At 30.9% G+C, this 25,706-nt stretch overlaps 1 protein-coding gene across 1 annotated transcript in view; it reads left to right on the top strand.

Moving 5' to 3' along the window:
* The first annotated feature begins 311 nt into the window (after window positions 1-311).
* LOC148277692 (uncharacterized) overlaps window positions 312-25,706 on the top strand; it is an 87,238-nt gene continuing 61,843 nt past the window's right edge. Inside the window, exons 1-2 of the mRNA XM_088232516.1 lie at window positions 312-357; window positions 5,219-5,287. Of these exons, the coding sequence (XP_088088642.1) occupies window positions 312-357; window positions 5,219-5,287 (115 nt within the window). The remainder of the gene's footprint in view (window positions 358-5,218; window positions 5,288-25,706) is intronic.

A 25,706-nucleotide genomic window follows, 5' to 3' on the forward strand; every position in this document is an offset into this window, starting at 1 on the left:
TGAGAGACTCTCAGGGGTGTTTCATAATAGACTGATATTTACTGAATTTTTGTAGTTTTTAGGGAACAGTTTGACGAATTAATCCAATGTGCTGTCTTTTTCCATTAAAGGGAAATAGTGGTTGTCTTTTTTCATCCAATCACGGAATAAAATCAAACTATAACCATCTCTCTCCAGCTTCCATTCCTTCCTAGTTGAATTCCGCTACCTCTCATATATCAATTATCCTATATCCCTTTACTTTTTAAACTTTATATTACCTATATTATGTTTTTTTTTTCTGTTCCTTCTATATGTTTTATGTATACACGATGTTTCAAAGCAAGATCACAAAATTTCCCAGGAATATTCCTGATGGTAAACTTAAATGAAAATTTTAATTCTTTCATTCCAATAACCTTTTTTTTTATTTTTTAAATTTATAATTTGAAAATAGAGTTAATCTTTAATTTCTTGGACTAGCATTCGTTTCACAAACTCCTACCCCTCTCATATAAAAAAAATACGTATTTGACTAATGAAACTATACACACCGGACGCGGATAATGAAAGCGTTTAGTTAGGGAAGGGGTAGGATTTCGTGGAAGGGATGCTAGTCTAAGAAATTAAAAATTAACATAATTTTCAGAAAATAATAATAAAAAAATTAAAATAATTAGTTTAAAAAAAAGTATTGAGATTTTTTTAAATTCGATTTTCGCACCTAATGGTGCAAAGAGCACTACATTGGCTTACCAATCGCAGTGTATCTTTATCATTTTTCAATCACATTAAGATAAGATGATCAGTCTTACGCTTCCGGTCCCAGTCCAAGGTCTATGAAATATTCTGTTGTTAAAACACCTTTTTTAAATAAATATTTCGTGTCAACCATGTCGGGAATCAAACCCATGACCTCTAGTATGGGAGGCAAACGCGCTGACCACTACACCACGACGCCGAAAAAAAAAATTTTTTGGATTATTTTGGTTTACCATGAGTAATGTTCATCTGAAGTTTCGCGGATTGGCCCAGAAACACCGTGTATTGCTTTTAAAAATGTTCACTGGGCGAGTATATTTTTAATTAAACAAATAAATGACTTACGTTTATTTATATTGACTTTGTGTTTGAGCGTTTCTGTTGAGTTTTTCATAATACAGTATAATCGCATTTAAAGCAGACATTTTCAAAAAACAAATAATCAAATAGATTTGACAAAGGTCTGTAAAGGTACAAACACTGTCAGAAACAAATAAAGTTTACTTTTTGTATTCTTCTCGCTCCCCCTTGTTCACTTTTTTCCCCTTCAAAGTGTCAGATTTTTTCTCGTCTCATTTCCCAGAAAACTCTAAAAATATTTTACAGTAAAAAAATATTGAAATGAAGGAAAACACATGTGCGCAAAATTTTATTTACTTTTTTATGTAAGCATGTCAGAATTCACGTAACTGTTTTTGCATTGAGTAAATTTTTGCTTATTTAAAAACAAAATGAAAAATGGCTTCTAGAAAATTTCGTATAATAGTACAAAGTAACTCACAGTGAATGATTATAAAAGGAACGATTCATATTAAATTTTATTTCAACAGAGAGGGAAAACATTTTTGAGAAGGGAATATGGAAGTCTAGGCATTACAGGGCTTATGACCTGTCATTGGCTGGTTTAAGTGGCCACTTTACACACTGTGTAACATTCACCATTCTGCCCATGTTTGAACATCCACATTTCCTCAACTCTTCCATCTGTTGACTTTTATGAAGTAAAAGAGATGAAACCTTTATCATGTGGGTGAGATGCATCCTGCTGAACCAAAGTGCAGAATGGTGAATGTTACACAGTGTGTAAAGTGGCCACATAAACTAGCCAATGACAGGTCACAAGCCCTGTTAATGCCTAGACTTCCATATTCCCTTCTCAAAAATGTATTCCCTCTCTGTTGAAATAAATTGAAATATGAACAACTCCCTAGGGAGGAAATCCAGCTGCAAGCATTTGGACATAATCAAACATTGTTGGAACGATTCATACTTAAAATACAAGTCAGAAAATGGCCGTTGGAGAGCGCAAAGTGTAACAAGTGTACAAATACTTTTGTTTATTTATTTTAATTATAATGTTTTTTAATCCAATCAACAGGGATGCGAAAGCTCTAATAGATTTGTATTAATGATAGATATTACAGTTAATGAATTAACTAAAATTAAACTATTTTTAAATCCATTTTAAGTACAGCAGGTATATTCATGGCATGATCTAGGCAGATATGGCAAGTGTGTCATCTCAAGTCAGGAATAATAACACCGCTTGCTTCTTGAATGCTTGCCCTTGCTATAGAAATACATCGACAGTACTGTTGACTGAGATTTAGTTAACTGTTCTGAAGATCCTTGGCAGAGGGGACAAGAATCCAAGGTTGGTTCCGAAAAAAATCTCCACAGCAAAGAAAAAATTGGTTTGCAAGTTACGGTGAGGTTAATTAAGATTAATCCCTAAATGAGCAAATATATCACGAACATCTATAAAACTAGCTGGCAGTCGTAATTATTATTTCATTTCACCCATACCCAGACAACACCAGCTTGATAACGAGTATGGTGAAATTAATATATTTCGTTTGTCTTTATGCAATTATTGGTTAAATATTTTACAGGTCATAAATGAATCTGTATGTAATTTCTAAATATCATTCTTTATGTACTTAAATTTACCGAATGTTTTTTTTTTTAGGTATCTCTATAATAATATATTTATTTGGTATGTGTGTGGATACTTATATTTATATTTATACATTTTTTTATATTTATATATAACACAAGGGCTAGACTCTTTTTTGGCAAGTTCAACCTTAAGGGTTCTTTTTTCAAATAAAATAAATAAAACAACATTTTTTTAACTATTTTTTTTTCTCTTCCACCGACCGGTTTCAAAGCAAACAAGCTTGAAAAAAAAGCTTCTTGGCTTTGAAACCGGTCTGAGGAAAACGAATAAAAAATTAGTGGGTAAAAAAAAAAGTTTTGTTTATTTTATTTTAACGAATAACCACAAAGTTACTGCGTCAAGTATAAAGTTCTATTTTTCTTTGAATGTATTGTTGTAATGCTTATAAAGGTTTCATAATATATATTTTTTTTTTAAATGAAAAAAATGTGTCTGTATATTTATGTATGTGTGGGTGTTTTTATGCATAAGAGGGTGAATGTATGTATTTATATTTAGATATGTAAATATATGTCATATTTTACTGTATATCCATAAACCTATTTGGGTATATTTTCTTTTTAATTTTTACTTGTTATTGTTTCATTTAGTCTTTCTTGTGTTATTCTTACTTTCAACTTAATTGAAATGTTTTACTTATCAATGTAAAAGCTCATGAGGTGTATAAATAAATTAATAAAAAAAATAACAAAATATTATTTTGTGAAAAAATATTAAACCAGCTAAAAACCCCGAACGGTAGAAAATGTGAAAGTATTCTAGACGACCACAATAGTTAATTATTTAACTGTTAAATCCGTTTCTAAATACGAGTTTAAACGATTTTTTTAAATTACGTCAAACCGATTTGATCCGTATTATATGAATATTATAATACTTTGTAGGTTTTAGATTTTATTACCAAGTTAATTTATTTAGTTTTAAATTAGCAGTTCACAATGGAGTCCTGGTCTCGACCCTGATGTGTGAAAGCGAAGTATGGACTTGGAAAAACTGGAATGAAAGTCGGCTGAATGCTGTTGAAATGCGATCTTCCAGGCGAATGTGTGGTGAAACTATGTACGATAGATGCACAAATGTTAAGATCCGTACATTATGTAAGGCTGAGATAAGCACTATGGACAAAATCAAGAAAGGAGCTCTGCGCTGGTTTGGACATGTAGAGTGAATGGACAGTGAAAGAACGGCTAAGAATATTTACAATGAGAATGTTCATTCAATTCAATTCATTTATTTCACTATAACATATACATTACAAACATACATTCAATACATACATATTATAAAAATAAAAATAAAATAATGAAAGAGATTCATGTCAAAGTAGTAGGAGAATCCTGCTCCGGAAAACCCCCTCGGATACATGAAACAGATCAAAATCCAGAGCGATGTTGTTCAGCATAGCAGTAACCTTTCCAACAGGCATAACCATCGGCAGGTTTGTCCTGTATATCGAAATATGAAACAATCTATGCTGACGCTCTCTTAGGTAATTATCAGGAACATACAAACCATTGCTCATCATTTTATCAGGATTATCGACAATACCGCGCAATAATCGATAAAAATGTATAGTCAAATACACATTCCTTCTAGTCTCTAAACTGTTGTAGCCAAACATACCCTGGAGAAACTCAGTCGGATAGAGCCAAGAATATTACTCGCACGCTCTCATGTAGAGATATCTCAGAAACTTCTTTTGGATTTTCTCTATCATAAGAGAGTACTTCAGCTCATGTGGTCCCCGAATTATCGACCACTCTCGAGTCTACTTTGCACTAAGGAGTTGTAAATGTTGATGGATGCAGAAATACAGGAAGACCGAGGAAGACATAGCACGACTAAATCCAACAAATACTTGAAGATGGACTTTTCAAAAGTCGGAATAATCGGCGCGCGTGCATGAAAAGATGTATGAATGTAGAGGAAGCGAGATCTGTATGCGAAGATAGAATGATGTGGAGTTCTATCCTCTCTACCTACCCTTACGGGGAAACGGCGTGATTGTTTGTTGTTGTTTTTGTTGATATAAATTAATTTAGTCGCCCATACGGACAAAAACCATTCAATGATTATCAATTACGAAGTAAGCTACAGTATACAACAATACGCAGGTACTCGGGTTTGGGAATTGCAAACGCAAACCGACACCGTCTGTAACACGTTCGTTGTTAAAGCAACCAAAAAAATTCGAACGTTTTCGTTCTGTGCAGTAGTGCGAAAGGGCGTCTTTTTAAGCGAGTAGCGAATTATTACTTTGAGAGTATAACAATATAATTAACACAAATACCTGTACCTAAGCTAAGTTCATCTACACAATAAATAAATTATATTTTTCATCCATATCCCTTATTTACAAAAAGTATCCAGATCGAAAATTGGAAACGCTTTAAATAAAAATTAAATACAGAAGATAAAAATGAACAGAAAAAAAATAATTTTATAAAATAAGGAAATTATTATATTTCATATTTTATGCATAAATTTTAACATTCAAACTATTTTATTTTTTTTCAGATATTGATCCCGCCCTGGAGGGACCAGAAAATGGATATGACGTCACAAGACGTCGCAACAACACAAATGGTAAATCGTATTTATATTTGTTTTAATGTTATTAATCAATATCATTTCTCTATCTGCACTAAGTGCAAAGGACACTTAAATTATCCTGCGATGGAGAATCAGTAGGTTTGTATTTTTTTCTGTTCATGTTGCCATATGTTTGAAATAAATATTTAGACCGATAATAATACTTCTAATGAAAATATTGATAGCGTTAAAGAAACAACAGAAATCGAGAATTCAAGGTATTTGGATGACTTATGACCTGTCAGAGATGAAGAACATTTAATAGAAGAGAATATAGAATTCTAGGAATTTACAAGGCTTATGACTTGTCGTTGTCGGGTTTACGTGGCCACTTAACATATTCTGCCAGTGTTTGAAGGTACATGTTTTTTTCTATTTTTCTGTCTGTTGATTTTTATGAAGCAAAAGAGCGATGCGACGCAACCTTTATAGATGCGAGTGAAATTTGTCTGACTGAATAATTTTACCTACATTCAACTACCCAATAACAAGTTATACGTCTTACGTCTCGTTATACGTCTCGCCTAGACTTCCATAATCCTTTCTCAAAAATGTTATTCACCTCAGTTGTTATCTGGTATTTTTAATAACTCCCTAGGGGGGTGAAACCCAGTTCTCGACTATAAACATTTGGACAAACTCGAATGATTGTTGAATAGTCTACAATTTGGACGTTAATCATAAATTATAGAATCAAAAACCAGCATTTAACTTCGTAAAATTTAAAAAATGCGTCGAACTTTAAATGAAGTATTATTATTTAAATTAGCTTTTCCTACAATGTGAAATAAATTATTACAATTTAAGGATTTTGGGTTAATTAAGAAATTTAGTGCTACGGAAAATTAGATTTAAAAAATGTTTACGCGCGGTAAAAGTTAGAGCATTTAATTGTACTGCTGAATTTCTCGAAAATGTAAGAAAAAGTTAATAAAATTTAGTTACTTTGAGCTACGTCACAGGTTTTTTTAATCGGACAATTAATTATTGAGTTGTTACGTGTTGTGATAGACCTGGTTTCTGGGTAGCCCTTTTTTACAACGTTTAATGTATTTTGACGCTACGAGATAGTATTTTTAAATGTCAGGAAATTGGCAATTCATATGGAAGAGTTGAGGAAATGTGAATTTTCAAACATAGGCAGAATGGTGAATGTTACACACTGTGTAAAGTGGCCACTTAAACCAGTCAATGACAGATCATAAGCCCTGTAAATGCCTAGACTCCCATGTTCCCTTCTCAAAAATGTTTTCCCTCTCTGTTGCAACTAATTTAAATAGAAATACAAACATCCAAAACCACACAGTATTTTTTTTTTTTTTTTTTACTAATTCTAGGTTCAATTATGCCTTTAATATTAATTTATAAAAAATAAAACTGTAAAAACATTATTTGTACCTTTGTGAATAAAACATGGGAGGTTTTTGCTGTTTTGAAATGAAAAATAGGGAAATAATCGCTATAAGCTATTTTTTTACGTGAATACGATAAAACACCTTTGTCAAATACATAAATGCTTTTTTAAACTCAAAAAAAAAAAATTGTCTCCACTTTGTTGTAACGAAAAAAACATCAGTAGTAGCAAATACGCTATGTTGATATGTACTTTTTTTTTATTTATTAGGTCTACAAAAAATAAAAATAATATTTTAAACACCGAAATATTCAAATGTTAAAAGACACTACTTGTTTTTCACCAATTATACTTAAACACAAATAAAACACATACAAAAATAAAATTTACAATACGAATGATTTAAATTCAAATTAAATTAATATTAAAACTTGTAATATAAGAAACTAAATACTGATTTGAGTCTACTGAACACTTTATTTTATTTTTAAAAATATAAAAACAATAATTTAGTGGTAATTGTTTCGCCTTGTTACGGCATTTTCAAACGAATGTGAAGATTAATGGAATTAATGTACTTATATAGTTATATAATTCAACGTACTTAAGTAAAAAAAAAAAAATTATATTTATGAAATTATTGTAAGTGTTTCATAGGTAATGGGGAATTTAGATTTTGAATATTTGAATTTCGGAAAAATTTATAACCATGTAAGTATTTATTGACATACATTAATATAAATACTTAAATTCCCTATTACCTTTTAAACACATAACCTTATCTTTAACTATTGGTTTTTTCCTCTATTATTTATTTCTTTCTTTCTTTCATTTATTTTCTTTTATTTAGGAAACATACATACAGTACAGTTACAAAGTTTTATATTTTACACAAATAGACTTAACTCTAATGGACCAGTGAAGTTTCCATATTATGAAGTAATTATGTGTTAGGTTATTAATTAAAGTACAAAAAAGAGAAGGAAAAAAACATAAAAAGAAATTGTTTGAAAATTAAAACTAAAGTAAAAAAATAAAGAAAATTTGTAAAAGTAATGGAAAGTTAAGAATTTAAATAAAAAATTAAAAACATGCTCATATGTAAAAATAAAATAAAATAATAATAACATTTTTAAAAAGGAAAAACATAAATATACACATACATATTTTAAGGCGTTCAAAGAAACGATGAGACGAATCTTTAAATAAGAAAATAAATTTGAGTCAATTTAAAAACATCTTCAAAATAAATGACATATAGTAAGAGCAGCAATATATTGATTTTATATACATTTGCAATATAACTTATTAAAAGTATTTAGTAGTAATTATGATTAATATACATGCGTCATTCATAAGATTATGTTTTACTTAAGTACGTTGAATTATATAACTGTATAAAGACATTTAATCCATCGTATCTTCACATCTGTTTGAAAGTGCCCTAACAAGGCGAAACAATTTCCACGAAATTTTTATTTTTATATTTGTTAAAATAAAATAAAGTGTTCAGTAGACTCAAATAAGTGTTTGATTTTTTATATGATAAGTTTAAATATGGATATATACAGAATAAACACCAAATCCATCAATAAATTATACATCACTTAAAATTAATAAAATTAAAAAAATTAAAACACAGACTTTGATCAAATTAATGTCAAATGCCGCTTAAGCTCGTACGGCTCTTAGCGCCTCAAATTAGTTACGCTTTAATTAATGTAGGCAAAACTTTATTCCGAAATTGTATTTAGTACGCGCTTGTCATTACGCGTAGCATTTAAATGACACATTGTTGAGTTTGGTCTACAGTTAAATGTACACAATATTTAAATTTTAGAGGGAAAATGTTTTTAATTAGAGAAAATTGAAAGTGTTAATTCTAGGTAATTAATGTAATAATATCGTTAGCATATTGTACGTGAATTAAATACGGTTACAGTATTTACTTTGATATAGATAATTTGGATATATAATATTTTCTCAATTATGACAGAGTTATTTATAGTTCTAAATTTTAACTCTTATCTGAACCCAATTGTGCATAGGCCAGTGCATTGTTAAACCAAATGCACTTTATCTCGACTATCTGTTACATGATCAGTCTTATGCTTCAGAGGCCAATCTGATTACCTAGATGTTTGTAGAGGATCTTAAATCAATAGACTGGACTAGAAGTGGGTATGACCTTGTCACCGAAACGATACGTGTCACTTAGTAGTTCGATTGAACAAATGGATCTTTTGCTCATTTGGCTCATTTAGGTTATCAAATCTCTGCATCTTCCGCATCTTCGTATCATTTGTATCATCGTATTTTTCGTATCATTTGTGTCTTCGTTTCTTTCGGGTCTCTAGTTCATTCAGTTTTTTTTTTCACTTGTACAGAGTGTGTACGAGTGCGAAATAGAAGCTTGATTTCTGCATGTCTTGCAGCTACAAAACGAATTAATGTTTGAAATTCTAGCATCCTTATGGTGCTTGAAATAATTTTATGTATTTTCACATTATTAAAAAAAAGTCAAAATGAATTATTTTTGAATTCAGTGAATAATACATAGTCAGCCTAACGGTACAGTAATCAGCGCATTTGCCTACCATGCAAGAGGTCTCGGGTTCGATTTCCGACATAGTTGACATGAAATATTCAATTAAAAAGACGTTTTACAATAAAACATTTCAAAATCCCTGGACTGACAAGTGAAGCGTAAGACTGATCATATTACCTTCATGTAAAAAAAAAAAGTAATCGAGATATGCTGCGGTTGATGGACCAATGCAGTGTTCTATGCATTATACAACAACAACAACAACAAACCATCACGCCGTTTCCCCGTAGGGGTAGGCAGAGAGGATATAACGCCATAACACTCTATCTTGGCATACAGACCTCGCTTCCTCTACATTCATACATCTTCTTATGCACGCACGCCGATTATTCCTACTTTTGACATGTCCATCTTCAAGTATTTGATGGACTTGATCGTGCCATGTCTTTCTCGATCTTCCTCGTTTTCTGCATCCATCAACATTTGCATCGTAGATCCTTTTAGTCGTTCTTTCGCTGTCCATTCGCTCTACATGTCCAAACCAACGCAGCACCCCTTTCTTAATTCTGTCAATAATGCATGTCTCAGCCTTACACACTTCACGGATCTCGACATTTGTGCACCTATCGTACATCGTTTTACCACACATTCGCCTGAGGTATCGCATTTCGACAGCATTCAACCTACTTTCATCATTATTTTTCCAATTCCATACTTCGCTCCCATACATTAGAGTTGGAACTAGAACTCCGTTGTGAACTGCTAGTTTAGCCTCCTGCATTATTAGATGCGGAAAGGGAATTATGATGAAATAATATATATATTTTAAAAAAAATAATAACTGCTAGTTTTGTAAGGAAAAATAATAGTTAATTTAATATTTTTATTTTTTTCTTATCAGCCCGTTTCTCTCCACTGCTAGATATAGGCTTCTTTCAAATTTTTCCATGTTTTTCTGTCCTGGGCACTCTGTTTCCTTCCATGGCCTACGAGTTCAACAGTTCAACAACGTCGTCAGTCCATCTCCTCTGCGGTCTCCCTACTTTCCTTTTACTTTCATAGGGTCTTCAGTTTAGTATTCTGGGGGTCCACTTATCGACTTTTTGTCTCACCACATAACACGCCCACTGCCATTTTTGTCTTCCCACTTTTTCTACGATATCAGTCACCTTTGTACGGCGTCTTATCTCCTCATTCCTTATTCAGTCTCTTTAAGAGACGCCCAATATTTGTCTTTGCATGGACCGCTGAGTGCACTTAACTTTGTGAACACTTCTAGCAATCAGTGGCATGGTTTCAAGACCGTATGTTGCCACCGGCAGAACACAAGAGTTGTAGACTTTGGTCTTTGGATTATTTGGGTTTATTTACAAATAATATTTGTTTATATGTATAAATATAATACTTTGTTTTATTTCTTTCAAGTATTTTTTAATGATAGGGGAGAAGTGTTTACAAGAGTAGGCCGTGAATATTATTTAAAGCCCCCCACGTCACGCAATCATCGTTATTGCCTAGGCATTATATACAGTCAAGGATCAGTCTAAAGGAAAGTGCTACAAGATGGATAAAGAATCCGGGAAAAAGATTTGATATAATGTTATATTATTTATTTATTTGTTATTATAACTTACGGCCGGAGCCAATTTTTACAAAATAAAAGTTAAGTACAAAGTTATGTAATATAAAGAAAACATAGTTAACTGTTATGGTTAAACTCAGTAAAAGTAATGTTTACTCAAAAAAAGAATAAAAGAAATAGTAAAATAGTGAAGTATAGAAGAAAAGTAGTAAAAATATATGTTTAGGTTTGTAAATTTTACATAGGCACAAACATTCAGCAAAAATAAAAATAAATAGACATTAATATGAGTATATTAGTTTTATGATGACCTTATTGATTATAGAAGTCCAATTATAGTTGATTATAGATACAAAGTATTTATTGAGTTTTATTGATGTATGTTTTAGTTTATTAGTAAAGTTATTTAATTTTAAATCAAGATAGTTTAGATCCTGATTTTTGTTAGTAAATCTGATCATTGGAGAAAGCGGTTCCTGGAATCCAGAGTAAGCCTTATTATGACCAAGGAACAGAATTGAATTATTTTTGAGTCGTTAGAATTACGCGAAGGAACACTTAAAATTATTTGTTGGATAATAATTGGAACAAAATGTATACTTTTGAGTATTTTGAAGATGAAAATTAAATCTGCATTTAAACGACGTTTTGAAAGACTGAATAGATTAATAAAAAGTTCCATGTCAATATAGAAATAGTTGTCTCTTGTGACTCCTAGTTTATAAGGATTTTTTTTTTTTTAATTTACGCTGAACTGATTCAATGCAATTAATATGAGTAATACATAGAGAAGATCATATTTAAGAGGCGTATTTAAGAATAAGCACAAACCAAAGAGCAGTAAAAGTTTTTTAGGGTAAATGTGTTGTCTAAATTGGATGTAGCTCTATTAACGAAGCCAAGAAGCTTGATGGTTTGTTTATGATGTAGTCAATTTGTTTTCTAAAATCCTCCCAAGATCTCTCATTGAATTTACAACGGTAAAAAAAGGCTATTCCATCCTAGTCCATGTTTTCTAGTCAAATATGTGAATAACAATTGAACGAACAATTGTCACTGATATAGTTGACGTAACAATCACCGCCACTGCAAATCGAGTCACAGTGCTCAATTAAAATATTGAAAAACATAGTCAATTTATATCTCCATATTATCACACGAGCCGCAAAGCTTCGCACCAGGGGAAAATTAGTTTTCTGATTCATTCCCCGACACCTGAAACACTGGGTCTCGAACTCATAAATAAATTGATTAACTTTATGAAACATCTATTATTAAAATGTACATGATGTTTTTTCAATCAAACTGTTTTAATTTTACTAATAAAGAAGCATCCCAAAAGGAACAATCCCACACTACCAGAAGTCAAACTAAAGAATGGGTCATGGGGTCTATCACAAACTCTAAATTCTAGAGAAAAAAAACAGGTTTCTGGGCCCCAAAATATTCAATATGTTATCCAAACATTTCAAAACCATGACTTGGATTCAATGTAATAATTTTGTAAAAAATTAGTCACTGAGTTTAGTTCGAAGAGAATCGGAAAATTAACTCAAAAACATTATTTCATAATAAATGGTATATTTTTTTATTGTATAACTGTATTATAGTTAACTAACTAGTAGTTAGTAATATTATTGTTTATTTTGCATAAAAATTACTGCCTTAAAACAGGCTGTACCTAGTTAGGCAGACTACACATGATCTAGAGAAATCTATTACCTTACTGTGTACGTAGTAGATAAAGTTATTTTTATTTTTGTTAATTAACCATTATTAATCTTATTATTGATATTATTCATATTACTATTATTATTATTGATACGTGTAACGATTATATTTCATCCTGCCCCATTTAAGCAGCGCGTAATTAATTACGGGTCTGAATAATATTTTTTGGTAAGTCGAATTTCAAATATGTCAATACCGCAACAGACCGTGCATTTTGAAAAGCAAAAACCGCCCGTGACAGGCAAAATTCGTGAATAAACGTGCAACTTAACAAAGGCTAAAATGTAGTTTGTTATATCGTGGGAGCATCGCCTTACGGCATGTAAGTACTATGTAATTTAATTTATAATCGTACTGTCGTTTTGATTTGCCAGAACACAGAATCTAATGATGTATTTTTGTTCATAATTATAGGCTTCAAAAAAACCCCATTATATTTGAAATTTATGGTAAACATATTACCATCTTGATAATGGATTAACATTACGTCTGTCTAAATCTTGACAATTTACGTCAAGTTATATATATATTAAATCTAAATTGTTTAACCCGATGCCGAATAAAACGACAATAAGGTCGGTCTGAGTTTTATTAAGCGGAATGACGCGGACAGCTGTGGCTTGCGCTAGGATGTTACCCGTATGAACCTTTAAAAACTGGAACCTTTCACAAAGTACTCCGGCTATTTGAAATAAAAAAAATGTGAATGTCTACAAAGAAGATTGAGAAGATTAACGTCGATGATTGGTGTCAAAAATCAAATATTTAATTTAAAATTATTTTTATTAATTCAATTTCCCAATCATTTGCAATTTGGATTTCTAGATTTTAAATTTAGCTAGGTAAACGCATAAAACTTTATAATTTTTGCTTGTAAGAATAAAATTATAATTTCTAGAAAATGCCTTTGTTATTTTGCAAATACCTGGTCTACATATGTTTATTAGCAATACGCAGTGATTATTAAGGCTCCGAGAATATTTAAATTTTGAATCATTTTTTTTTATCTTGATTCTTCACACATTTTGTGTCGGTCGGACATAATTATTGACCACATTTTGGAGAGATTCTCATCTTTATTCTCAATAGCGTATATTTTGTGATGAATTTGATCTGCATTTATTTGTTTGGCTCACTTTTTGCATTGTCTCACTACAATGCACAGAGTGAAACTGTCAATCAATAAAGCCACTATTCAATTTTTCTATATAATTGAGGTTCAATTTTTTTTGTAAATCTTTAAAATCTGTTGATACATTGAGTGTTGACATTCTCTTATTTTATCAAAATTTGACTTTTTTCACACTCCTCACAAAGGGACGCTACATACTTCATTTCAAAACTTATAAATCCGGTGTCTTATTTCTATGCGAATTAAAAAAAAAACTTTTATACTGATGAAGATTTATTTAAAAAATCGCTGCCATTTTGAAACATCTGAACAGCCTATTTTACTTTCAGTAAACCATGATAAATGATGTTCATTTATAGTGATAAGTATTACTTTAAAGTATAAAGTACCCATTTAAGAAGAGCCGTTTTATAAAATTTTCTTTTCCAAAGGCCTCGTGTTTCAACCATCAATACCAATATATTTCCGACAATTATTATCATACTCGTACGTTCATTTGTTACTTCTTTCAGGATCACATAGATTGATCGAGCTTTTGATTAATCCTACAGAGGTTGCAAATCAATATTTTTATTTTGTTTTATTTATTTCGAATGTAAACCGTATAACTTACTTCTAAATAATAAAAACTTAACAAATACGAACATTTGGACAAACTTAAATATTGTAATAAAAACTTGCTTCTTCCACTCCTTGACTATGCGGATGTATGCTATCCAGATGCTACCTCTAATTTACTCGATAAGTTAGAATGATTGCAGAATATTTGTATACGTTATATCTTTGATCTTCGCCACATAACCGAGTATCGCACGCAACTACACTGCTCATCTACACTGGTTCAGTATCAGGCGTAGAAGAAACATTCACATTCTATCACTTCTTTACAATCTTTTAAATAATCCCACTTCGCCTGTTTATCTGAGAGAGCTCATCCAACCTCTTTCACAACACGGGCTATCTCTTCGTTCTAGTAACGAGAGAACCCTTTTAATACCCTGTCATAACTCTAACTTTCTTGCCTCCTCTTTCACAGTAGTAGCCGCTCGATTGTGGAATAATCTACCCACTAATGTTAGAGATGCCCCTTCTTTATTTATATTTAAGTCAAGATTGAAATGTCACAATCTGAATATTGAAATTTTCCCTTCATCCTTCTTCTTTCTTTCCCACCCCCTCTCCTCTCTTAATAGTTAGTGTTAATTTTTATTTTGTTATTTTTTTTTTCAATTTTTGTATAAAATTGCCAGATTCAATATGTCCATGTAATTATAATTTTCTCAAACTGAACGGTTTGGGTAGGCAGGAAAAAATTGCCTTAAGGCAATATGCCCGCCCTTATATGTATATATATTGTATATGTATATAAAGTGTCGAATAAATAAAAAAAAATAAACCGATGTGCAGATTAAATTATTATAAATAAAAATGTATACGTGGTAGAGCCTGCGATCCAATTAATGTATTCACTAAATTATACTGCAATAAAACGATGACGGTTGAAAGTTTGAACTTTATAAATGATAAATATAGTATATAATAAAATAAAAGAAATATGGACAAAACAAGGAGATATGTGACGTAAGTGGTAGGTGCAAGATACACATGGAACCAAATTTGATCAAGGGATATTAAAATAAAACGCTTGTGTATAATTGTTAAAAATATAACAAAATTATTTTCGTGTCTTAAATTAAAATACAAAAACTATTTATCTCTAAATGAAGTAAAGAACATATTATTTCAGGTTCTATGCTCGCAGCAATATAACAGTGAGCTGTGACGCAAATACAATCGTCGTAGTATTAGGAATATGGAAGTGTGCTAAAACAATGGATTTAGAGCCTTACACAAGCTTCCCGGTATTGTAGCTCGAGTGGAATGTTTGCTGCTGCTAGAAATCTTCACCAGGATGGACTGCTGCGGCATCGGATAGCAAGCCTTGGAGAACGGCTGGGGAAAAGCCTTAACATCATAATTAGCCAATTGGTGGAACATTGCTGGTAATTGAGGTTGTGGCAGCATTGGTGCAGGAAGTTTAACTGCCGTTCATTTTAATTCTTTTACCTATTGTACTTTTTTGGTTTCTCTTTTTTTAGTTGTATAATTTTTAAATAGTTTTTGGTTTCCATTTAATATTTTATTTTTTATATCTGTTTATGCTATTAGTTATCTTGCTTTTCTGATTATTTGAACTTTGTAATGGTTATATGGCAGTGACAAATGATGATTTTATTTACAGGTAAGCTATAAAAAAATATCATATATTTGTACCTACATAGGAGGTACATAATATAATGTAAGTTATAATATACTATAAATTGATATTTTTCTGTGATTCTGTGTGATACAACAACTCTCATCCATGAAATCAACTCAAACGATGTAACTTCGTGATATAACATAATATATTATATTATATAGATATATTATCCATTACTTTAATATATAATTCATTGAAAAATACCATTATGAATTCAGTCGATATGGGGTATTCAATTGAAATGTCAACTGGCCGCATTGTTCTTGTATAGTGCTAAAAACAACCGCTTGGAGTGCTATATGTCCTGCAATATGACACATGAAAGTAATTATGTATTTTTTTCAAAAGTACCATCTCAATGAAAAATAGTCCTTAAGAAACGATGTTTGAAATACTGTTTTCCAAATCAAGAATCTTCAAATAATTTGTCTAATCTGCAAGTTTAATCTAGGAGAAAAAACCCGCACTGGGGTTAATACATTCAAAATATAGTATACTTATTTGTATGAAAAAATAAGCTGGAATAATCGGCAATTTTCTTGGCTCACCACCGGCACAGGGCGCGTTTTATTTAAATTTATATTAGGATAAAAATGCAAACGGTGGAAATGATTTAAAATAAATGGTAATTATTTATTGGTTTTTCTGTAAATAAAGTTACAATAAAACATTGTTATGGTCAGTCAAATATAATGGTAAGCTGTGCATAATCGCTTCTATACACGGTTCGCCCCTGTTATATGGCCAATTGGGTATTGCACTACCCGCCCAATCGAGATAGAATAAAAAATGTTATTATTTATTTATTAACAGACTTAGTCCATTCATTCTATTAATATTGATTGAATCGGGTTGTGGTTCTGTGGCTAGTATCACGGACTCACGGACCAAAGGTCTGTGGTTCAAATCTCAATCTACCCCAACTTGATTCCCATTTTCTAATAGTGAGTTATTTACAACTCGTTGAAAATGACCCCCAAAATTAAATATTTAGGTAAATGAAACATTACTTATGATTTTCTTGTTGTTTTACTTTAGAATGTTTTATTATTTAAACTTTCTACTGAATATGCTGTATAATTTTTGGCTATAAATCTTGTATAATTTTTTTTTTTTTTTTTATAAATCATGTTTTTTTAAAAAAAATAAAGCCAAATATGTTAATATTATAAATGTTTGTAAAAATCAGATTTGCCATTTATGTTTATAAAATAAAATAATAATAATAATAATAAATCATAAGAACGCAAATATTTCTTTAAAAAACAAATATTGTCATTACAAATAATGTTATTTATTACAACTACAGTATGTCAGCCGGCAGATTTGACACATGAAACATAAATCTACACTACTAAAAAAAACAAAATTTTGTGACTATTCATATAAAAGTGTACCCCGCGTGACCGTTGGGGTTACAGGCAGGGAAAAGAATCAGTTGCATCACAAAAAATTAAGAAAAAAAAAAAATAATAATATTTTTTCTTGAATAGATTATAGCGGAAAACACCTAGGCTTGAGAATTTTTTATTTTTGTGTTCCCACCGAGAATCGAACTTGGAACTTTCCATGCGTGAGTTAAGCGCCTTAACCACTTTCCCACAGAGGCAGCATGTGTATCACAACACGAGGAGAAAAATCGTTTTTTTTATCATTTCCGCCATGTAAAAAGAACGAATCTAAGTCATATTTCAATTTCCTGTTGAAATCTAATGGTTTATACATAAATGAAATCCTCCTTTGAGTTTTCCCCGAAAAGCATAGAGCTGAAATTTGAATTAGTAATTTTTCATCAGAAATCTAAATCAGGAAATATATACTCAACTAGACGCAACAAAAAAAATACAAAAAAAATGTCATTATGTATTCTCCTTTATTATTTTACATTAATGAATTCTCCTTATTTACTTTCTTCTTTATTCCCTCGATTTCACGCCAGCAGAAGAAGATATCGAAAATACTCACTTTCGATTACTTGATATTCCGTTTTAAAGGCTTGTAATCAATGTAACGTAAAAGCAAACACAATGTCTTATAGAAGAGAAAAAATATGTAAAACAGAAAAAAGGTTTAGATTTACTATACCAGAACAGACATTTTTACTATGATTACAATTAAATCACAATTTATCAAAAAGTTTTCACAATTAATGCTACTGGTGTACATAAACAGGCGCATATAAAACTAAAAACAAAAAAAATAGTTTTGTATTAATATCTACGGATCTTTAGAATAAAAATTATTATAGAATATAGGTTTAAACCAGTGTGAAGGGTAAGAAATAAGAAAGAGATATGCTAGTAAAAATATGTAAAAATAGATCTTTTGAATTGTATTGAATACAGAGTGGTTTCATTCACATAATGTTTTTAATCATCTTTCCGGTCACGGAGTAAAATTCAATTAATTTATGTAATAAATAAAAATATGTTCTAGAAGGTACTTTTGGTTTGTTTAAAACACAAAATACTCTATTACGTTTTCAAATGGATGCATTTCAGTCTGAATAACAATTTTTAAGAGAAGAAAATTTATTATGACGTCATGTCCTCATTCCCATAGTTTCTCATTCTGCTTTTGTACGACAAACTCTCATTATATGTATTGCAAAATGTAAATGGGTCTTATATTTATATAACAAATTTTAATTGAGAATTTCTCGAGTTAAAAGAATGAATAGAAAAAAAATATAATTAGAAAATGATGTAATAACTTACATTTACATCTAAGTGACTAATTAAAAATGCTCGGTTTACTTCCACTTATTTGTTCGACATTTTTATTAGGTAACTTATATATATATATATATATACGTCACGTTCTTAGAAAAACGCGACGTATTTGGCCTTGGTTGTTGTGACGTAAAGATGGGTGGAATTGTTCGGCACTAATTTCAATAGCTGGAACAAATAAACATGAATCGTGACGTTTAGGGGCGTGGCCAATGGAATCACCGTTTTTGCGGGAATTCCTAATTCCAAGTTTACAAATATTTTTTACGCTTCTAATAATTTGCAAAAAAAAATATTTTTAGATGACCATATTTAATAGACCTTTGTTACTTCAAAAATGTAATAATATTTCTCTATTGTTGTATTTTGTTGGCTATTTTTTGTTTAAAATATGTACATAGTTCCAGTCGCATACACATTCAAGTTCACGTGTGCAATAATAACCTTGCAATATTCTATGTTAGCAATATTTCAAAAAATAATTATTATTCGTTACATTCACCTTTTCATCTACTAAGTTCTTAAAAAGGTGTGTATCCCTGACTTTATTACACTTAAAGCCTCGTGATAAGTTGGAAAATACGTTGTCCTTTAATTTTACAATCCACCTTTTTTGATGACCTGTGAGAAAATATGTAATCACATTTGGAGTTATTTGCATTCAAGTGTATACCTGTACGGTTATCTTATCTTTTCAAGTACTCATATTTACCCTCTAGTCCATTCTTTATTCTTCTTAAGAGAAGTTTCCAGCTGCGCCTACTTCACACGATGCTGACTTCACATCTCTGTCAATTTTCCCAGCGAGATAGTAGTTGGTATACTTTATATCTTTAACCTTCGCAAATCCGACCACATAACCGAATATTGCACGCAATAAAAGAAACATTCACATTTTATCCCTTCTTTACGATATTTTAAATAATCACACTTCGCCTGTTTATCTGAGAGAGCTCTTCCAACCTCTATCACAGCATGAGCTATCTCTTCGTTATTCATTCATATCCATCATGTATGAGTAGCAAACATTCAACATGTGATTTGTTCAAATAAGAAAAAAGATAAGCTTATATATATATCTTAAATTTCATACATTTAAACTATTTTTGTTAAAAACCTTTATTTATTTTTCAAACTATTTATTGTGTGACTAATCACTTTTTAAATTTTTGCTCCTCAGATATATTTCACGTCAACCATGTCAGGAATCGAACCCATGACCTCTTACAGCTCTTGACAAGCTAAGAACTTTCTGTGTTAAATGAATTACAAAAAAATCGAAACAAACCAAATGATAAATTAAAATATTATTGGTACTTTGTGTTATCGTTTTTTTAAATTAAAATTATTTTATTTTTAAAAAAATATTTACGCAACACGAAGGTAAGAAAAAAAAACTATTTATTTCTATGCAATAATTACTAAACTTTTTATTTTACTCTTATACCCAGGGTGTTTATTCAAATATACAGGTTGGCCAGAGAAGTGACGTTCAAAGGTAAAATCTAGGTGCTTCAAATTGAGGGGTATCCGAAAGACCCCCATGTACTAAGTTCCGCGATTTGGCGTAGATTTCGAGTTATGATTTTTTATAATTTTCGGCCTGATTTTAATTATTTATTTTTATTTCTGGAAGGTATTTTTGGGTTATTTTTTTTGTAGCTCATTTTTTTTATTGTGCTTTTACGCATAATATAATCAGCTTCGTAACATTAATGAAAGCCACAAAACTTTTAACCTAAAATGCAGAATTTTAGTTCGAGCGAGTCAGACTTAAACTTTTAATATTTACTCCCATACCTACCTAAATTAAAACGGGCTAGATTTTTTTTTGTAACTTGTATCCCTAAGCACGAATCTACTTTTTTATATATTATTTTTCTTATTTATTTATATTATGTATCCTACCATTACAAATAAAAGTTTGTCATTCGAATCGGGTTATTGTTCCTGGGATAGTGTGGTGGACTCACGGATCAAACGTCCGAGGTTCGCCCCGCGCTCTACCAAAACTTTTCCTATTTTCTTTTAGTCCGTAGTTATAATATTTACAACTAAAACGCTTAAAATTGCAATGTTTAGATAAATCATAAGAACACAAAAATATTTCAAAAACATATTATAATAATATTGATTAGTCTAAGAACGATTTTCTAGTCGGCTTGTTTGTTTTTGGAGCGAATTTCTGTCATCTTTGTAAGTGATATTCAAGCCAAGTTTAAAATATATTTCATCAAAATTCAATTCATCTGAGTAATTCTCGTATACTTTACTATAGGTAACAACTTTATATTATATTTCATAAACTTTGTCGAATTTTTATCAGTTTCCGATATGGTTTTCATTAAAAATAACGTAAAATATTTTTTTAAAGTATAAGAGAGAGCGAAAACAAAGGTCACCGATGTAGTCCATAGGGCTGCCAACCTAAAATGGAGTTAGGCTGGTCATAAAGCCTGAATCACAGACTCTAGATGAACCGAAAAAGTCCTGGAATGGCGACCCAGAACGGGTAAAAGTAGTGTCGGCAGGCCTCAAGCAAGGTGGTCTGATGACATAAGACGAGTTGCGGGAAGTGGTTGGATGCGGTTGGCTCAGGATAGGGAAATATGGAGACTAAAGAGGGAGGCCTATGTTCACCATTGGACAAGAGACGGCTGACGATAATGAAGAGATAAAAATGAAAACACGAACATTATTCAAAAAACCTTTTAGAATAGGTTCAGGTATGAAAGGGTAAAATAACACGATTCATTTTTAGGGTTACGAAATACATAAATATATTACATGTAAAAAACATGATTACAGTTTAAGGAGGTGCTGTAACACTTATCTGTTGTGTGCCAACCCCGTAACAAACCCTTTTTGCCTTTTGTCATATTGAAAACCATCGCAATTCCTGGTTATATTCAATATTCAAATTTTTATCCTGACCAAACACATTTTTACCAATGTGCATTGTATTCCAATTTCTTTCACACAAGAGTTATTTATTACATCTTTTCCGGTGGTCATCTCTGGTGGTCATTTACTTATACACGCTAATAATTTACTGTCGTAGTGCGTTCGCGTAATATTGTTTAAAATTATATTTTATGCTTAAGGGAGCAGGTGTCTCTTGGTTAAAGGATCATATCTTTAAGCTCTAAGAAGTTTGCATTCAAATAATACAATAGCTTAAATTTCGATTGATAGATATTGGTTATCTTGCGATTTCTCCAAATTCTTTCTTAACTTAAGCTATTATTATCCCCTCCATTTAATGTAAAGATTCACTTTATTACCCAATACATTGGTTCCAGGAGGACACGTTAAAATTAGATTCCTAACTTAGTACGTCGTGACAACGACAATTTAATATTTATTATTTTCCTTACTCTTTCAATAATAACTCGATCTCTAAAACAGATAGTCAAATTCGCGACTTATGTGTTATTATTGAAACGAAACTAATGTTTAATATTCATATTGAATCGGTCCTGAAAAAAACATAAAATGGTCGGACTTATTATGCGAGTATTGAAACCATTTAAACATGCAGAGACATATGAAAAACTCTACAAAACATTTGTTCGTCCCCAGCTAGAATACTCTACTCCTATTTGGTCACCTTACAATAATGTAAGTATTAATAGACTAGAAAGGGTCCAACAATTTTTTTTTAAGCACGTCAACTACCGGTTAAACATCAACTTTTCTAATCATGCTGAAAGTATGCAGTACCATGGAATAAACTCTCTTAAAAATCGAAGAATAATGTTAGACCAGTTATTTTTATTCAAATTAAAAAATAATAAAATTGATTCTCCTAACCCATTTGAAAGACTTCCGTTCCGTGTGCCATCGAGACCGACAAGACAAAATCTTCTGTTTTACACTGAGAACGCGTCAACAAACTATTTAAACAATCTACAATACCTAGAATATGCGACCAATATAATATTAGATTTACCGAGGCTGACATTTTTTGTGACGATGTATGTAAATTTTGGTAAAAAATCATAGAAATTTTGAAAGAAGCAGATATTTAACTATGTAATTATTTACATATTTTTTCATTTCGTTTCTTTTACATTTATTATATTGAACATAATTGAAATTATTGTATTAAGCGTAAACAATTTTTTTGGTGTGTGCATGAGTTTCTTACACTAATAAACAAAGAAATTGCCAATATTTTTGTACATACTGTTTTTTTACCTAATAAAATAAATAAATACATTATTAAATGTAAACAAGAATATTATTAAATTATAAGTACAGTAAATTCAACGTGTGTAGTTGGAGACATATTGTTATCTTCAAAAGTGAACCAAATAAAACAATACCATCTTCGAAGCTGCCTTTTATTGACGACCGGAGGGCGATTCAAGTACTCATTACAAAGTGCCACATCAATGAGAATTTTGTACTGTGAAATAATGTACAAATCTATTGATTATAAAGACACAAATATACCTAATTTATTTTACTTTTTTATATGTTGTAAATGACAAAAAAAGCGAAAAATTGTTTATAAAAAAATAGTGGTGAGTATTTATGGGACATAAATACAGCCCCTGTTGTAATTTATACTCGATAGACATTTCCATTCAGGTCACGGCCGATGTCATATCGCGGTACCTACCACGACACTTGACTTCAGCGATTTGTACTTGACAATTCATGTAATCGATAGAATTCTGGAATTTTTATGCCATTTTTATGACATTACAGGGGCGTAGTACTGGTGCACCGAGAAATAATAATATTAAATAATAAATTAGAGATTAACATATTACAACAGAGATGAAGAACATTTTAAGAGAAGGCAATATAGAAGTCTAGGCATCTATAGGGCTTATGACATGTCAATGGCTGGTTTAAGTGGCCACTTTACACACTGTGTAACATTGCCCATATTTGAACATCTATATTTCTTCAATTCTTTCATCTGTTGATGTTTGTGAAGTTAAAGAGCTGGGAATATGGGCAGAATGGTAATTGTTACACAGTGTGTAGTGGCCACTTAAACCAGCCATTGACAGTTCATAAGCCCTGTAGATGCCTAGACTTATATATTACCTTTCTTAAATGTTCTTCATCTCTGTTGTAATATGTTAATATAAACAGCTCTTCGGGGAGTTGAATCCAGTCCTTGTCTGCAAAAATTTGGACAAACTCAAAACATTGTTGTTTTTTATTTACTTTATATCCTGCTGTTGTTTATTATGCATATTTTTATAAAAAAGTGTTACCTTATATCTCGATTTTCGTCGGCCTCGTGGTGTAGTAGTTAGCGCGTTTGCCTAATATGCATGAGGTCTCGGGTCCGATTCCCAACATGGTTGACACGAAACTTTTATTTTTAGTGGATGTTTTTACACTAGAATATTTTATAGTACCTGGACTGGAATCTGGAGCCCAAGACTGATCACCTTCATGTAACAAAAATGCTCAAGGTGAACTGCGATTGGTGTATAAATGCAGTGCCCTATGCGACATTCGCTGAGGAAAAGGAAGGATGATGATATAATATTATATATACTCGTAGATTGCGGACTTGTACCATGTCGACAAAGTCAGCTGGCTCTAGCTTTAACATATTTGCATGTTCTGGATAAGTTTCCAAGTTTCGTCAACACCAAGTATTTATTGATAAAACAATGTTGAACAAGTATGCAACACTCTCCCTAATAATTCGGTAATTCGAGCAATTTTGCATTCCATTAAATTACATAATATATACATAATAATCAAATAAATTGTCAAGGCTGATTGTATAGTTGATATTTGTTACACAGGTACATAAAAACATATTTAATATACTAGGTAAAAGACAACCATTACAATGGAGCAGAGTATTTATTAATTTATTTTCCTGTGTTACACTTTTTTTTCAGTATTAACACCTCACTGGCCACAATCCATTTTGAGGCGTTTTATGTGCATTCTATATTTTTTCCTGCTAGTTATAAAAATACTTGTCATCTTAATAATAAATACGTTCACTTGCACATATAAATGAATGCATACATTCATACATATACAATATACATTTATAAATATATAAATAACTAGCGGACCAGACAAATGTTGTCCTGCCCGAACGTTGGTTTGTCTGCTATTACCTTGGAATAAGAATTTTCATCTAGAAGTGGGTACCTAGATTCTTGTTTATGATTAAATTCCTTAACTAAAAATTAATAATATTCAAATATTGAACTTAAGTAGGTACCTAGGTACTTGTTTATGGTTGAATTCCAAAACATAAAATAAATATATTTTCAAAAATGACATTTTTTTTGCAAACGTCAAACTCCGGTCATCTTACCAACAGAGGGGTGTACTTATATAGATATACGATTTTTATAAATGCATTGAAATAATATTATTTTAGTTTTACCAAAATTCAGTAAAAAGAAATAAATGGGAATAAACTATAAGGAATTTAAGAAAAAAATCTGATTTATATCCACAACAAACAAGTGCTGTTTGTCAACAATAAAAAAATACACAAAAAACAACACTTTTCCTTTTTTGTAAATGCATTCTCCTCGAATGCAACCCTGGTAAAATTATGAATAAAATATTTACGCTCCTTACTTCTTTTTTGTATATTAGATTGAAAATTTTAATATCTAAGAACACGCACAGCGCAAAGGTCTATATTTCTTTGAAAACCGCACGTAAATCGGGTTAGCCAATTAAGAGGAGTTAAGTGACATCACACGTACAGAGGAATTATATATATATAAAGATAACAAACAAAAAAAGGATGTAGCGTGAGCATACAAGGAAAAGTGTCAATTTTTGTTTGTTGACAATTTAACATTGAAGTGTTGCCGTAGTCACAAACCAATAATTTTGCTATCTAGCAAATTTTCGGATTTTAAATTTATTAGGCTTTATAAAACAACACATTTAAAACAACACATTGCAAAGCATTACCAATGTGTTGTTTAAGTATGGAAGTGTTTTGATTTCGACAATATTTTATGCAGCAGATATTCATAAACTAACATGATAAATACACAATTATCAATTTTGTAAAAATACTTTGGGATATAAGTGGAAATGGTTTTTTAGTAA

This window comes from Micrasema longulum, unplaced genomic scaffold (genome assembly GCF_059751315.1).
Source record: "Micrasema longulum isolate JH-2025_06_02 unplaced genomic scaffold, ASM5975131v1 h1tg000993l, whole genome shotgun sequence".
Taxonomy (NCBI): Eukaryota; Metazoa; Arthropoda; class Insecta; order Trichoptera; family Brachycentridae; genus Micrasema; species Micrasema longulum.